Source organism: Vicia villosa, linkage group LG2 (genome assembly GCF_029867415.1).
Source record: "Vicia villosa cultivar HV-30 ecotype Madison, WI linkage group LG2, Vvil1.0, whole genome shotgun sequence".
NCBI lineage: Eukaryota > Viridiplantae > Streptophyta > Magnoliopsida > Fabales > Fabaceae > Vicia > Vicia villosa.
In genome coordinates, this window is record NC_081181.1 from 53,682,877 (window position 1) to 53,700,588 (window position 17,712).

The window sequence follows — 17,712 nt, forward strand, 5'->3', positions numbered from 1 at the left end:
CATCAACCACTACATTAATGGATTCTATCATGACTTTGGTTCTGGAGTTAAAAACTCTATAAGCTCTACTATTTGTAGAGTAGCCCAAAAATACCTCTTCATCACTTTAAGGATCTATCTTTCTCCTTTGTTCTCTATCAGCCATGATGTAACACTTACCCCCAAAAACATGAAAGTATTTAACACTAGGTTTCCTTCCTTTCCACAATTCATAGACTGTGGATGATTTACTTGTTCCAGAGTAACACGGTTGTGAATAAAGCAAGCAGTGTTCATGGCTTCAGCCCACAAATGATAAGAAAAGTTTTTAGCATGCAACATAACTCTAGCTGATTCTTGTAAAGTTCTATTCTCGTGTTCTACAACCCCATTTTGTCGAGGAGTGATGGGAGATGAGAACTCATGACCAATACCTTCAAATAAAGAGATGAGAACTAATCAAGTACTTGAAATATGAAATAAAGAGATCTCGATAAATTATGTTAGGTGAAGTGAAATGGAACCGAAATTAAGATAACCAAATAAAGTCGACATTGGCAATATATTTGTTTACAATATAGCGCTAAAGATGATAAATAATGAAGAGGATCATGAAACAAACTCTACCAAAGATTGTAGACAAAGTGAGAATTGGTCAAAATGAACAAATCATGAAACAAAGTCTACCACAAATTGTAGACAAAGTGAGAATTGGTCAAAATGAACAAATCATGAAACAAAGTCTACCAAAGATTGTAGACAAAGTGAGAATTGGTCAAAATGAACAAATCATGAATCAAAGTCTATCAAAGATTGTAGACAAAGTGAGAATTGACCAAAATGAACAGATTATGAATCAAAGTTTATCTAATATTATAGACAAAGTGAGAATTGGCCAAAAAAATATTTAATTGAAGAATAATTAAACTCACTTTAAAAGTGAATCGTTTTTGGACATGTAGTCCGAATACCTTGAGGCGAGAAACCAATGAGATATAAATGAGTTTTTGTGGAAAATATTAATAAGAATGATATTAAGCTTGATTTGTTGCTCAATAATTTTCACAAAGACTTAGGATCGGGTTTTATGAAACATATCCACCTGTAGTGAATTCAATTAATTTTTCGATAATTAATTAGTCTTGTAGCACATAAAGGGCTTGATTTGAACATGATGGATGTTGCAACATCTTACTTGTATGGTTCACTTGATTAGGACATAAAATTGAACAAGTATCTCTTTGGGCTAAAACAATATGGACACAAGTGATATAATTTTCTTAATAAATATTTGCTAAGGAAGAGATATACAAATAAGTCCATAAGTCCTTGTATTTATATGAAAATTCCTAGAAAATAATTTTCTATAATAGTTGTATATGTAGATGACATAAAATTGTTGAAGCTCCCGAAGAGATTCCAAAAGCTATAAATTATTTAATGAAATTATTTGAGAGGGAGGACTTAGGAAATAAAAAGTCCTTATTAGATAAACATGTAAACAATAAAACTTTTATATCCCAAGAAGGTTATATAGAAAAAAAACGTTAAAACGTTTCTATATGAGAAAATCTTGTATATAGCAAAATGTTAAAATGTTCTTATATGGAAAAGTATCGTATGTTGTCTACCTATATGATGTTAGATCATGGGATGTGCAGATGATTCTTTCAGGCCTCGAGAAAAGGACGAAGAAATCTCGTATGTAGTCTTTATCGTCGAAGAAATAATCGTTCAGCTGAGGGGGAGAAATGAATTCATCCAGCTGAGGGGGAAAAATGAATCTTTTTTAAAATGAATTTTTCCTTCACTAGATTTTTTTCCATTGAGTTTTTTTCTGGTAAGATTTTAACGAGGATATCTTGAGCAAACATCTAAGGGGACTGTTATGAATAATAGATGGTTGTCTCCATATACTTTTATTTTTTATTTGTAATAATTTGTATAAATTAGTAATGAGAGTTTATTCTAGTAAGGTTTTAAGAGACATATTTTTTATGGACATCCAAAAAGAGTGTTATAAATAGTATGATTATAGATATCCATCAATTAAGAGATTTCATGTTGATTCTCTATCTATTACATATATCGTATAAATATTATCTATTACATATATCCTATAAATATGATTCATTTTATATCAGAATATAAATAATATAATAAATTCTCTTCTTTCTATTTCTTTGTTTTATTATTTAATTTAATTTTATAATAAATACTAATAAATAAAAAATATATGTAACAAATAAAAACATATTATGGTTCCTAATTAGCAAAAACAATGTCACAAACAGCAGAATTGCTGCTATTCTCTCTCACAAACGTGAAAGAAATGCGGTAGACAAAAAAAAGCAAAAGCTTTGAATAACAAAAGAAAACAAAAAGCAAACACTCCACTTTCCGTAGCTTTCGATCTTCACGGAAAAGCAACCCTTTTTCAATCCATTGTTGAAATCAGATATAACCAAACCGAGCTTTTTACTTTGAGCTCGCTAACCCTTTAGAATGGCCACACCTCAGAACAAAACAACCCCTGACCCATCTCAGGATCCGACCCGAAACACAACCTCCCTTGATTCATTCCCTCCCACAACCACTTCTACTACCAAAGGTTTCACCTTTACCCTCTTTCTATTACTTTTCTTCATTCATTTCATTACGATAGATAGATAGATAGATAGGTGTATTCAAGAATGACAATTTTTCATGCTGAACTACTACTCAATTTTAGTTTTGTTTTTTATTTGGAATATTTACTATTTTGTTCTTACTCTCTCTTAATTCGCTGATTCAGACAATTTTAATGAAGTTTCATTGTCATTTTCACTTATTTTAGGCTACAAAACATAAATATATTATCTTTCTTGTTTGACTCATCCATGTATTTTCTTTTTTCTTTTTTCTTTTCTTTGTCACTTATCAGAATTTGGTTGAATAAACTGCAATTTCTGCTTTTGACTGATTCAACAAAGAAGAATTGGAAAGTTGAGATTTTTTGACTAATCAGATTATTATTATTATTGCTTATTATCAGTATGAAGGACTAAGTAATAAACTTTCTTGTATTACAAAAGAAAAGAAAAGAAAATAATGAGCTTTCTACTTGGCAATGTTTAATTTATGTTGTCCTCTCGTGTTTACGGTGTCTTTCCTTCAAATTTTGATGTGGGATAGAGACATGTTTTTTTGACTTCTTTGAAGTATAGAGAGATTCAGCAGCTTAACTTAAATTGTTAGTGTTAGGTTAAGGCACATGATTGGTGGTTTAATATCTCAAGCACAACTACTTTGCTTCTAATCGTATTTTTGTTGGCCTTTTATTCGTGTTAGTATTTTTTTGATGTTCTTCGGTCAAATTATCTTGTTTTGATTACTTTCTGGCATAGGTATCCCGGTCATGATGAGAGCTCAGACCTGTCATCCTCTAGATCCTCTATCTGCCGCTGAAATATCAGTAGCTGTCTCATCTGTTCGGGCAGCCGGGGCAACCCCTGAGGTAGACAGCTCAATTGAGTTTTTTGAAGTAGATTAAGCTTACATTTATGATTGTTTAACGCAAATTTTGCTTGAATTTATTGGCAATCTCTTTGAATCCTTGTATTTGTATGATGATATTACTCGAGTATCTTATTAGGTGAGGGATAGCATGCGTTTTGTCGAAGTAGTCTTGGTAGAACCGGTTAAGCAAGTTGTTGCGTTGGCAGATGCATATTTCTTCCCTCCTTTTCAACCATCGTTGCTTCCTAGGACCAAAGGAGGAGGACCTGTGATTCCTGCTAAACTTCCCAATAGGAAAGCACGGCTAGTTGTTTACAATAAAAGGTCAAACGAGACAAGCGTATGGATTGTTGAACTTCGAGAAGTTCATGCAGCAACTCGAGGTGGCCAACACAGAGGCAAAGTCATTTCTTCTGAAGTTGTGCCAAATGTTCAGCCACCAATAGTAAGTACTTACAATTTGTGTTTTCTTACATCCATTAGTCTTTACATTGATGAGTTTCATATCATCTTAGGCATGTGTTATTTTCTCTACACTTGCAGGACGCCGTAGAGTATGCTGAATGTGAAGCTGTTGTGAAGGACTTCCCTCCATTTCGAGAAGCAATGAAAAGAAGAGGGATTGAGGATATGGATCTTGTAATGGTGGATACCTGGTAGTTGCTTGCTTGAAATTATGAGAAATATTTCATAAATGAATTATTCGCTCTAATACGTAAGATGCTGAAATTTGCAGGTGTGTCGGATATCACAGTGAAGCTGATGCTCCGAACCGCAGGCTAGCTAAACCACTAATCTTTTGTAGATGTGAGAGTGACTGCCCTATGGAAAATGGCTATGCTCGTCCTGTTGAAGGAATCTATGTACTCGTTGACATGCAAAATATGGTTATTCTTGAGTTTGAAGACCGTAAACTAATCCCTCTCCCACCTATTGATCCGCTTAGGAATTATACTTCTGGTGAAACCCGGGGAGGAGTGGATAGAAGTGATGTGAAACCCTTACAGATTATTCAGCCCGAAGGTCCAAGCTTTCGTGTCAACGGCCATTTCATTCAATGGCAGAAGGTGGTTGTTTATATCTGTATTCATAGGTGTGAATATGCTGAGCCAAACTAGGCTTTGCATAAATATGCATGATCTATTCAAAACATTCAAGGTCCAAGCCTATTCTATTACTCATCATAGGCTTGTTTTAGGTCTGACCTGACCTTTTTGAAAGTGCGGTATAACCTATTAGCCAACTTAAATACTTATTTCATATTAACTTCTTTGAATGTGAAAAATGCATATTGTAAACTTGTAAAAGTGGATGACTTTTTCTTGCAGTGGAACTTTCGTATAGGTTTCACTCCTAGGGAAGGTTTGGTTATTTATTCAGTAGCCTATATTGATGGAAGTCAAGGGCGAAGGCCAGTGGCACACAGGTTGAGTTTTGTTGAGATGGTTGTCCCATACGGAGATCCAAACGATCCTCACTATAGGAAGAATGCATTTGATGCTGGCGAAGATGGCCTCGGTAAAAATGCTCAGTCTCTCAAGAAGGTCAAGGCATTTTTATTTTAATCCAAACTTTCATAGCTTATTATTCTCCATTCACAATTGACATGAAATTAAAGTTATTTTTGCATGATATAATTATTACAGGGTTGTGATTGTTTAGGCTATATCAAGTACTTTGATGCTCACTTCACAAACTTTACCGGAGGCGTCGAAACAATAGAGAATTGTGTTTGCTTGCATGAAGAGGATCATGGTATTTTGTGGAAGCATCAAGATTGGCGAACTGGTTTGGCTGAAGTTCGAAGGTCTAGAAGGTTGACAGTGTCGTTTATATGCACCGTAGCAAACTATGAATATGGATTTTTCTGGTACTTTTATCAGGCAAGTTGTATTCTGGATTCACTTATCTGGTTCTGTAGCTAAGTTATATTTATATTTATGTGTTTGATTCCAACAAATTTCAATGTTCAAACTTAATCATACTAATTGGTTGTCTTCTTTTAGGATGGGAAAATAGAATCCGAGGTCAAGATCACAGGAATTCTAAGCCTAGGAGTGATGCAACCAGGTGAAACTCGAAAATATGGCACAACAATTGCACCTGGATTGTATGCTCCTGTCCACCAACACTTTTTTGTTGCTCGTATGAACATGGCTGTTGATTGCAAGCCTGGTGAAGCGTTTAATCAGGTCAGTGTGCAATTATATTTTTCAGAAGGAATATTTTGGTTGACTTGTAGTTGAAGTTTCCTACCTTTCTTTACTCAGGTTGTTGAGGTGGATGTTAAAGTTGAAGATCCAGGACAGAATAATGTTCATCACAATGCATTCTACGCCGAGGAAAAACTGCTCAAATCAGAATTGGAAGCAATGCGTGATTGCAACCCTTTATCTGCCCGGCATTGGATTGTATGTTTTTCTTCCACTTGTTTACAAACAAACAAAAACTAGAAAAACTCTTTAATAGCTTGCTTCCACGGTTTCTGAAGTGGATTCTGTGTATCAGGTTAGAAACACACGGACTGTAAACCGAACCGGGCAGTTAACAGGTTACAGGCTAGTACCTGGTTCAAATTGTTTACCTTTAGCTGGTCCGGAAGCCATGTTTCTACGGAGGGCAGCTTTCTTGAAGCACAATCTTTGGGTCACTCCTTATGTTCATAATGAAATGCATCCTGGAGGAGAGTTCCCTAATCAAAATCCGCGTGTTGGAGAAGGTTTGGCTACTTGGGTTAAGGAAAATAGATCGTTGGAAGAAGCTGATATTGTTCTTTGGTAAGTTTACTATATTTTGTTTCTGCGAGGGTCAATATAAATTTTACATGTTCTCTAGTAGAGTCTAATATCTAGGCATTGTGAAACGTTGCAGGTATGTATTTGGAGTGACATTCATTCCACGGTTAGAAGATTGGCCAGTTATGCCGGTTGAACGCGTTGGTTTTACGCTTATGGTATTCAACTCACCTTTAGCTTATTTCATTTTCATTCTTTCTGCACAGATTTCAAATGAGATTCAAATTGAAATACTTTGAAAACAAGTGTGTATGATCATTATAAGCAAAGATTCCATTTTCAGATTTATTGAATAACTTACGTATCTGATATAGATATATATCAGATACATTAATTATTCAATGAACTTGGAAAAAAAATTTGCTTATAACAATGACCAGAGTAGTATGTGTCAAAGTTGAGTTGGAATTAATTTAGTAATGCTATTCATGATGCAGCCGCAAGGGTTTTTCAATTGCTCCCCGGCTATAGATGTTCCCCCAAGTGCAGGTGATTTGGATGATAAGGAAATTGGTAAGCCTATTCAGAATGAGCTGATTGCAAAGCTCTGAATGAACCAAAACTAGACACTTGGTGTTATGTTTATGTTTATCTAATTATTAATAAAATTTGGTTCGGTCTGATTCAACCCTAAGAAACCGATTTGTAAGGTGAATAGTATTTCACTTATATATATATATATATATATATATATATATATATATATATATATATATATATATATATATATATATATTCTTAGATCATATCTCATTGAATGTGTGACTCTCAAATCTCAAAGTTAAGCTTTATTGATGTATATGAGGTAATTGGAAAATGAAAATACTTACTAGGTTCCTCCAAATCGGATTTACCAAAAACAAAAAAGTTTATGCAATTTGATGTGATGTTCTTGTTATAGAAATGCGGAATAATATCTTGTTTTGGATAGTTTTTTAGTAGTGTTAATAACATTTCTCTAGACATTTTATTTCCAAAACCTCTTTTATTCGATAAAATATACGAGGGTCCCAACATTTCATGTGAGACTTGTTTTTATAACTTTTTTGTACTTATTTTTCTAAATAGAATCCTCCATTTATTTTGAGAAATTAAAAAATAGAAAAATAATTAAAATAAAAATTAGAAAAATGTAAAATTATCACGACAAATCAATTAAGTGTTTGTCTACAATTTTTTTATTTTTTCGAAAAAGTGAAAATGAAAAATAAATATTTAAAGAAAATAGAAAAACAAGAAATTTGGAATTCATAGTAGATTTTTCTGAAAATCAAAATTTTATGCTAGGTCGCGTAAAAGGTAGAAATGTAGGAACGCGAGGATCATAACGCAACGATACAATTCATGTGACTTTAATGTTGGTTAAAATCGACAGAATCTTCGATAACGGTGTCAATTTTAAAGGAAAAAGTGTAATAATTGGGGTTATGGATGTTTTTAGAGATGTTACTCCAAATTCATCCTAAAAAAATTTGAAGATGCATATTCGACCCAATTTCTATCAAAAATAAGATGGCTGTTTGATTTATAAAGGATTAGGTGATTTAAGATGCATCTAAAAGAATTCTCTCTTAAAGTTTTTGAGGACATTTTTGAGTTTTTAAGGATGTTGGAGAAGGTACAAGGATGAGAAAAAAAATTGTCCAAAATTTTAGTAATTTTACATCTCTTAGCCCTTTCAATGATGGTCCATAAACGGAAAACCACTAACATAACTACAAATTGTGAGTTGGATTGATTATGATGGCTCAAAAGGTAGTTGAATTAGGAACATACGTATAGTTTAAGTCAGTTAGAAGCAAAATAAATTTGCCTAATTTAATTAGATGATCTCCGCGGCACTGCAATGGTACTATTTTTTTTAATAGGAAGACCAAGTGGTTAGAAACTCAGAAAACTTCCAAGGTTTGTTGAATCAAATTGAGATTGGATTATGATTGTCCTATAGTGTTTGATGTGATATCACTACAATACTTGGCTGCATAGAACTGTTGTTTGTGTGCAGCAGAGCTAATAGAAGTTGCTGCCAACATCAATGTCCTCCCCTCCACACAAAATATTTATTGTACACATGGTTAGTTTGGACACATAGGAGAACACTTAAAAAATTTAAATAAAAAGAAAATGTTTTATATATACTTGAAAGAGAATCTATTTCTGTTTTGGCATAAAACAAAAGTGTCTAGAGTTGCATATGATGGCAATGAGTGATCTGGCATGAGTGTGCGTTGTTCTGTTCTCTGTCCCAATCTATCAATCCGAGTCACCAGTTGTGCTGTGTTTATGTCCCTAATCTTTGTCCATTTTGTTACACTCGATTTGTCTCAGGTTGTCGACCAATGTCCTGATGTTTTTCTTTTTGTTAATGTATATCCTAATAAATCTTTTGAACTTATATTTTTAATTTTGAAAAATAATACGACACTATGAATTGAGTCTAAAGAATAAAATATAATTTAGTTAACAAAAATAAGAATTATAAAATCAATTCTTTACAAATACAAAATATCATTTTCAACAAAAAAAAAAACATTTTTGATGATATTTAAAAGAGTTACAAAAGGACATTTGTTAACATGCACTTAAAGAATTGATCTAAACCCTTTATAATTATGAATTTGAAGATAGTGCACTGACAGTGTAAACTAACTTTACACATATAACCAATCAAAATCCTTACACTTGCCATGTCATATTAGTTTTTTAAAATAAAAATTGTGTTTTAATTGGATACATGGTTGTGATTGGTTGACAGTGTAAAAATATTTTACACTGTCAGGGCACATCCCCTTTTCTCTATAATTATTTAATATCTTTTTTCAATTTTCCCATTTTGGAAAAAAATATATTACAAAGAAAAAAACTCACATATTTCAATTGGAGGACTATATTTTGTTTTATTTATCTTTCTTTCATTTCTTGTGATTTTGGAACATGGGCTCTTTGTTATTAGTGAGGTTTTCTCCAACACTTCAATATATAATATCAAAATCATGCTTTGTCTTGGTGAAAAAGATAAAGAGATTATTTGATATGCACTGTGAATCTAATTTTTTTTTACATCATCAACGCATCATCACCATTCAAATAAGTTATTTTAATAAAAATTAAAATAAAAATCAAATAATTTTAACAAATCAACGGTTGAGATTCACTGTCAGTGTAAAACTTCTTTACACCGTCAGTGTATTTTAATTAAATTAAAAAATAAAAATAAATTGTGGTATTCGATCCTTCTACATGTATTGTGCTAATATATTTTATATGTATTTTGATTATTTGAATGTCTTTGTCTTTTAAAATTTGTTCTAAATATTTCATCAAATCATTCTCCTACCCAAGTGAGGATACCGATTCTTCCATAATACTTAAGAGAATCTCCCATTGAGTCGTAAAAAGCGCCCCATGTTTCCATGATGATATTATCCAGACCATCATCCAAGTTGACATTCTTATCAAAGGTTATTTTGTTCCAAATTTCAAGTTGGTCACTTGGTTCATTTGAATTTTTTATGACGTCTTCGTATTACTTATGAATCTTTGAAGAAGCACCAAGGTTTAAATTTTATGTCCATTTATTTAGTTTTGTCACTCACTAATTCCTATATTTTCCTTAATCCTAAAAGCCACTTGTTCTTCAGGGAAAGAGGTGATTTCTTTCCAATACTTCATTTTGGAACTTTAGTCAGGATTAATAAATTAGATTCTTATTATTTTTTTATGGTTGCTTATCATACTCTTTAACTTTTCTTTTCACTTGGAAGTTATTTGAGGTGTTGGAGTTTTCATTTTCCACTCATTTGGTGCCCTCACTGATACACTGGCCACCATAATTCATTTTTATTGATAATTTATCTTTCTCAGTCGCTCTTTTTGATTTTGAATAATCGTAGAAACCATGTCTAACTGGTTGAACCTATTTTCTTTGGTTTTCCACTAAAGTAATCCTCGTTCCAAAAGGAAAATTTTCCTTGAGAGTCATTATTACTCACAAATCTTTTCCCCAAATCATGTTAGATTTAAACCACATTAATTTTAGTTTATATTAGTCTTTTTTAGTTTTAAACCTTGTTGGCAAACCAATACTTGATTTTACTCCCACAAGTTTGCATCGACTTATATTCCTTGGCCTGCAAGTTTATCCATCTGCAATACCTTAAGAAGATGTGTTTGTTAAGATCTTTTCCTCACACGATGCTTAAAATATTACTCATGATGAGGCACATCATTATCAAGCCCATTTTTTTCTTCCTTTTCATGAAATCAGCGTATTTACACTCACTTGATTTTTTCACCAAGTGACTTCAATCACAAGAGTAACAAAAATAAACTTAAGAATAAAAATTGGTTTTTTTTAAACACATTTTAAGAATATGGTAGAAGAAAAGGAGAAATAGCGATAATTAGATACAATAAAATAAAGAGATAAGAGATAAGGAAGGAACAAACATATTTTATCCTGGTTCACTCCGCATCCATGAGGCCTACGTGTCACTCCTTGTCTTTGAGCTCTACAACTTTTAGTGTAAGTCCCTTCTTTTTCTTATCTTTTTCTATGCTTTCAGCAAGACAATTTAGCTCATTTTCATGTTCCTAAAACTTACCAAACAGAGTATCCAAATCCATCATAGACAAGTCTTTATATTCGGAAATCGCATTGACTTTAGATTAACAACCGCAGTTCCAGCATCTAAGAACTTTACTAACCAAATCCTCATTTTGAAAACAAATTCTCAGAGTTTTTAAGTGATTTACTATATGAATGAGATGTTTTTGCATATCATGAATATTTTCTCCAAGTTTCATTCTAAATAACTCCTACTCATGGATTGATATGTTCATATTAGAATTTTCTCAATAGATTTATAGGTTTATCCACAACTACATCATTAAATTGATTAAAGGATAAAAACATATCATTTTTAACAATGCTCCAAATATTGCAATACAACCCTTCAATAAAAAACTGTATTTTCTCTTTCAAATAATCATACACTTTATCATTGATAGATAAAGTTTTGTTTGATGAATCATTTGAAACCATCCGTCATATTGAGATGTTTAGTCTTTAAATAAGAGTTAGACTATGATTCCACTTATTCACCAAAATACTCGAAACATAAGAGAGATGGTGAATTATGATTAAAAAAGATTTTAAAAAACCTATGGATAAAACCATAATTTTAAACATGTTTTTAGAATAAGGCATAAGAAGAAGAGAAATACATATAAACATATACGATAAAATAAATAAATAAGGAAGGAACACGCTATATTTATCCTAGTTTTGCCCAAAATCACGAGACCGACGCCCAATACCCAAAGATAGCACCTTGAGATTTTCCACTATCAACTAAGTTGTTAACACAACTTCAAACCTAACCTTTACAATAAGCTTTTATCACAGGTTCTAATTGAAACCTTTCTTGGGTTTATTAGAGTTCAAGAGGATAAATCTCTCTCGGTTTTACAAAATTAATCAGAATTGTAGTAGCAGATTACACAACTCTCCATATAATGGTTTCTCTTTCAATACTAAAATATAACTGAAGTTTTTTAAAATTGAGAAGTAATGTGAGATTGAGAGTAGATTTTTATACCCGAACGGATACAATTTTCTTTTTATATAATGAGGGTGGTTAAAATTTTCCACGTGAGGATAGACACGTTGTGTGGGTAGCCATTCAATCTAGTTAGACGGTGATAGGTGTGCCAGGAGGGGAGAATTGACTATTCTTGGATGAATGAGGGTTCACCTTCTTTATGCGATTTACCATTTGGCGGTGCTCTTGGGCCTTGCAAACGGCCCATAAAATTATCCCTAATCCTTTGTTTCTGCTTTATAGGACGAGGGTTTACCGTGTGCTCCCTAGCCTAATTGCTTGGCTGAAGTAGATGAAAAGCCTTGATATGATGTTACTATCATTGGGATAATGTGCATTAAATATATTTCTTGTCATAGATAATGTTTTACAGGGAGTCTTTGATGTGTGTCCATATCCTAGTCAGTAATGATACTTCCTTTGCTTTGGGGCACTCGGGAACTTTGAACAATCTTTGATGAAATCTCAACCATCTATAGTATGGAGGTCAAAATGAAGATGAGATGGAGTTGGAGTTAAGAGGTGATAAGTCTAGGAAGTTTGTTGACTTTGGTCAAAAATAGAATTTTACGTGTAACAGATTTTTTGATGATGTAATGTAATGTAATTGGTATTTTGAAAATGTAATGCAAATGGTTTCCTTTTTATCAAATAAAACTTGAACTTTATCTCTTCCCTCCATTTTGCTTCAACTTCAAATCTTCACAACACTTCCAATCTCTTGCAATCTTGAATGAATATCCATACGATAAGATGAAAGCCCAAAATAATCTAATATTGATTTTGGCCCAAGAGTCAACCTTCCATGGTTGACTTTGACCAAAAGTCAAAGTTTCATTAGATGCCTTCCCACTTTGAATGAATAATAAAATAACATGTAATACCTAAATCCTTGCTTAAAACCAAAGGTATTGACTTGTGACATAAATATCCAGATGAATCAATCTTGACTTATGACATGAATCCAATGAAACCTCAAAGTAATATGGTGATCCAAATAGTAACCAAAACCTTAGCCTTCAATAGTGATCACTTGCACTTGATGCAAACCCCAAGTCTATAGCTCTGAGGGACCTTGGTTAGAAACAACTCTTGTGGATAAGGAAGCCCTAATCTAATGAAACCCTGATCTTTACCATGTACATTGATCCACAAGCCAGATAAAAGTGAAGTTAGGAGGTAAAATTTTGGGGTATGACAAGTTGAATTGCATATGATGAATTCTTTTTGCTTCTTAAAAACAACTTTAGAAACAGATAAAGTTCATAATCTGATTTCAGAGTTGATAGTAGCAGAATGATATAAAGTGCAAAAGCAATAAGTAAAAACACAAACAATGTTATCTTGGTTCCTCCCACAAAAGAGAGTAGTCCAGTCCCCTTGTCCAATAAGAGATCTTCACTATAATCAAAAACTAATTACAACCTACTCAAGCAAACTAGCCAGAGACTTCTTTTGCTCAATCAACCTAGAAAGAGACTTTTGCTCAAGCAACCTAACAAAGACTTCTTTTGATCAAGCAACCTTGCAAGAGACTTCCACTAAAACTAGATGAAGAAGGACAATTTGTATTAGCTCAACCAGATGGTTTTCTCTTACAACAAATGTTCAAGAAAGCCTTAGGTCTTTTTCAACCATCAAATTATTACATGACCTCAACCTTAATGAGGTGGAATTTGAGCTCGATTCATATAAAGTATTCGATGATATAAATAGTCAACAACTAGATTTCCCAAATTTCGATGCTATTATCACTTAGTGTAGACATTTGTTAGCACTTCATTTCATAAACTCTCTTGTTAAGTTTGTTACAAAACATGTTAATATTGAGATTGCTCATTTTTATTTATTTATTATTTTTTACAATTTTATTGATGAATTAATATATATTTAATATTTTATTATTAATTATATGAGTTAAACTTTCTCATGTAAAAAAATTCTTCCCTAATTATAAACATCATTTTAAAAAAAGTAAATAAATATACATAAATATAAGCATAGTTTCAAAATACTAGATTATTTACACTTATTATATCTTTCAAAAACACTCTTTAAAGATTTCAAATAAAAAAAATATTGTATTGAATATAAGTCTTTAAAAAAAATGTATCTTTTATTGTTTAAAAAAATCATTCATTTTAATTTTTAATACATTGAATATAAATATTTTTAAACAAGAACAAACATTTTTTAAACTATTAACGAGTGGTTCCGGACACTCGTTAGCATTATTCTTAATTATATTAGAATACAAAAGACCAACATTAAATGATAATTTAGTATGATTTATATCTAAAATATATACATCAATTTCGATATTACATTTCTTAATATATTTAAATATGCAACCGATGTTTATAATAAAACATATATTAAAAAATATTTTTTGCTTTTTCTAAAAACTACTTTAATTATTTTAATTTACTAATCAAAACTAAAGATGCTATCATATTATACTACTTCTATATAAGCAAATAAATAAATCTATGTAGCCTACATTTCATATAGTAATATATGAAATAAATTGAATAAATAACAATAAGACAACATATTTCATTAATCTTACTTATATACTTTTGAAAGTGGTTATAAGTTATAACTCATTCATTCTAGTATTTTAACCCAAAATATCCTTTAAAATAAATGAATTTTACCTCTAAAAAAAACAATTTAAATATTATACCGACCTAAAAAAATGAATATTATTTTTTAGTGAGAATAAATTTGATATTGTGAGATATTAATTGAATCTTTAATCAAATATTTATTGAAAGAGGTTACTTAACGTAGATGACGTTTACATTTTCAGACAAAGAAACATAAAAATGAAAAACATGCGTAGTCCAGTCAGAGGAATAAAAACTCATATTCCATTTCCAACTCGGATTCTACCTGACTCAGCGCTCACTCAGTTGACTCGTCCCCTCACCAAAATCCCAAAACCCTTCCCGGCGAACATGTCGTCACCGGAGGGAAAACGGTTAGAAGAAGAGTTATCCTACCCAATTCTCGTCGCGGAACGAGTTCGCTCAGCGATTGAAGAAACCGACTCGTTCAAACTCGAGTGCTCCGAAGTCTGGAAACAAGTCGAACGCCTCCTCCAAATGCTCCGAACGGTTGTCCGAATCGCCGCCACCTCGCCGCTTTACGAGCGTCCCGTCCGTCGAGTAACGGCTGACACGGCGAAGAATCTAGAACGCGCTTTGACTTTGGTCAGAAAGTGTAAGCGTCGTAGCATCCTCCACCGTGTCGTTACCATCGTCGGTGTCGCCGATTTTCGGAAGGTTCTAAGCCACCTCGACGCCTCCGTCGGAGATATGAAGTGGCTTTTGAGCATCCTCGACGGCGAAGGTGGAGTAAATTTGGCACTTCCTCCGATTGCGAGTAATGATCCTATTCTTTCTTGGGTATGGTCTTTTATTGCTTCGATTCAAATGGGTCAATTGAATGATAAAATCGAAGCGGCGAATGAACTCGCTTCATTAGCACAAGATAATGATAGGTATCAAAAGATTATTGTTGAGGAACAAGGTGTTCCTCCTCTTTTGAAGCTTCTTAAGGAAGCTGCTTCACCTGCTGCTCAAATTGCAGCTGCAACTTGTTTGTGTCATTTGGCTAATGATTTGGAGAGGGTTAGGGTTATTGTGAATGAAGTTGGAGTTCCTGCTGTTGTTCAGGTTCTTGCTGATTCGCCGATTAGGGTTCAAACCCTAGCTTCTAATTTAGTTGCTAGGATGGCTCGACATGATCCTGTTGCTCAGGAGGATTTCGCGAGGGAGAACGCGATTAGGCCGCTTGTTACGCTTTTATCGATGGATACTACTGTGGATGAGCAGCCGGGTAATAATGGTAGGCAGAGTATTCATTCTATTTTTCAGATTAATAAGGAGTTAGGGAAGAAGACTGATTATATGTCTGGTAATGGTAATAGTAGTAGTAGACAGTTTGCGAATTCGTATTCCAATTCCTATTATTTTAGCGAGGGGAGTGGCCGTGGAGGGAATCATAGGAAGGAGAGGGAAAATGTGGATCCTGTTGTGAAGCTTCAGCTTAAAATTAGCTGTGCCGAGGCTTTGTGGATGCTTGCGGCGGGGAGTGTGTCGAATAGTAGGAAGATAACGGAGACGAAAGGGATGCTTTGTTTGGCTAAGATTATCGAGAAGGAACAGGGAGAGTTGCAGCAGAATTGTTTGATGACTATAATGGAGATAACAGCTGCGGCTGAGTCCAATGCTGACCTTCGACGTGCTGCGTTTAAGACCAACTCACCTCCTGCTAAAGCTGTTGTGGAACAGCTCTTAAGGATAATTAAAGAGGTTGACAGTCCATCAATGCAAATTCCGGCGATAAAGTCTATTGGTTCGTTGGCTAGAACGTTTCCTGCTAGAGAGACTCGAGTAATTGAACCCCTTGTAGCACAGCTGAGTAATAGAGACATGAATGTAGCAGATGAAGCAGCCATTGCTCTTACCAAGTTTGCTTGTCCAGATAATTTCTTATATATTGAGCATTCTAAGAAAATAATCGAATTCAATGCAGTCCCAGCAGTGATGAAGCTCCTGAGGAATAACGATGTTAACCAGATGTATCATGGTCTAACTCTCCTTTGCTACCTTGCACTACATGCTGGGAGTAGTGAGTCCTTGGAACAAGCAAGGGTGTTGTTGGCTCTAGAGGGTGCAGATAAAACAATTCTTCCTCAGCATATAAGGGATTTGGTATCCAAAGCAATTGTACACCTCAATTTGTATCATGCTGGAAGGAATTCTCAACCATTGTCATATATGCCTTGAGCACAAATTCATCTAGTTTGCGGACCTTTGTTTTAAGAGGTTCATCGGTTATACTATTGAATTGGTTGCATCTTGCCTACTCGTCAGGGATTGTGGGGGTTTTATTATTATGTAGAAAAGAAACAAAGCATAGTTCAAGAAAATACTTTAGTTTTTCAGCTTGGGCTGGTTTTTGTCCCTTTTTCCCTATGAAACTAGTTAAGGGGTGGTGGTTGTGCAGAGATTATTTATAATGGATAATTTACTCTCTTGGTGATTCAAATTTGGCTGTGTACTTATTTTGTTCTCTACATCACACCTTGATAGTGCAAATTTTTATGTTAGGATAGAATTGTTTGAGGATGTATTATGTTGTAGAATGTGCAGCGCGACTTTTCCATTTGATGTATTTTTACCAGTTTACTGCTTCTGATCTCGTCTTTTATTAATGGGCAACACATCAACTGTGTTTTTTTGTTAACTGAAATGTGTTTTGTTCATCAGTGTTTGGAACTGTATGTTGACCGATAAAGCTCACCCCTTGGTAATAGCTTGATGACCAATGCTGAAGAAGATGATGAGGAGGATATGATCATTGTGGGATAAACTTCTTATACAAAAGCAGGAACTGGTCATTTCCCTTTATTCCTACTTGTATTGTGATATATCTCGTTGTATTTTACGCAGAGTGAACTTGGGGAAGGCCAGAAATGAAGGAGGTAGTTTGCAGCTGACCTGGACATTCTATCGGTTTGTTTTAATGAGATACTAGATTCTGACCTGTGTGATGCGCTAGTGTTGAAAGATGAGAGGAACAAATATCAACCATTGGATTCATCAAGAGAGAGAAATTAATAATCACATTAATATGTGTGTGAAATAAATTATAAAATGATAATTTTGAGTCAGAATAATGAGTATTTGAACATTCAGATTTGAACATCCATGTTTAAATTTTTTCTGGACTGTTCGCAAGGCCCATAAAAAAGGTCTAAGATGAAACTTCGAGCAAAAAGGCACATTAAACAAGTAGACATTCATTATAAAAAGAAGCATATAATT

The 17,712-nt window shown here is 33.4% G+C and overlaps 2 protein-coding genes across 3 annotated transcripts; both read left to right on the top strand.

Moving 5' to 3' along the window:
• Positions 1–2,252: 2,252 nt before the first annotated feature.
• LOC131650645 (amine oxidase [copper-containing] zeta, peroxisomal-like) lies at positions 2,253–7,131 on the top strand. 2 transcript variants are annotated; one of them, XM_058920350.1, is made up of 12 exons: positions 2,253–2,590; positions 3,366–3,475; positions 3,614–3,922; positions 4,021–4,133; positions 4,214–4,544; positions 4,806–5,021; positions 5,124–5,360; positions 5,484–5,669; positions 5,748–5,888; positions 5,986–6,254; positions 6,349–6,430; positions 6,710–7,130. In XM_058920350.1, exons 1-12 carry the CDS (start codon positions 2,485–2,487, stop codon positions 6,821–6,823), a joined length of 2,214 nt encoding a protein of 737 aa, XP_058776333.1. In that variant the 5' UTR covers positions 2,253–2,484; the 3' UTR covers positions 6,824–7,130. The 2 variants fall into 2 exon arrangements, with proteins under 2 accessions (XP_058776333.1, XP_058776334.1); XM_058920351.1 differs by lacking the exon at positions 2,253–2,590 and adding an exon at positions 2,953–3,211 and having other exon boundaries at positions 6,710–7,131.
• Positions 7,132–14,664: 7,533 nt separating this feature from the next.
• On the top strand, positions 14,665–17,131 carry LOC131650646 (uncharacterized). Its single transcript, XM_058920352.1, has one exon. It carries the CDS (start codon positions 14,704–14,706, stop codon positions 16,669–16,671), a length of 1,968 nt encoding a protein of 655 aa, XP_058776335.1. The 5' UTR covers positions 14,665–14,703; the 3' UTR covers positions 16,672–17,131.
• Positions 17,132–17,712: the final 581 nt, after the last annotated feature.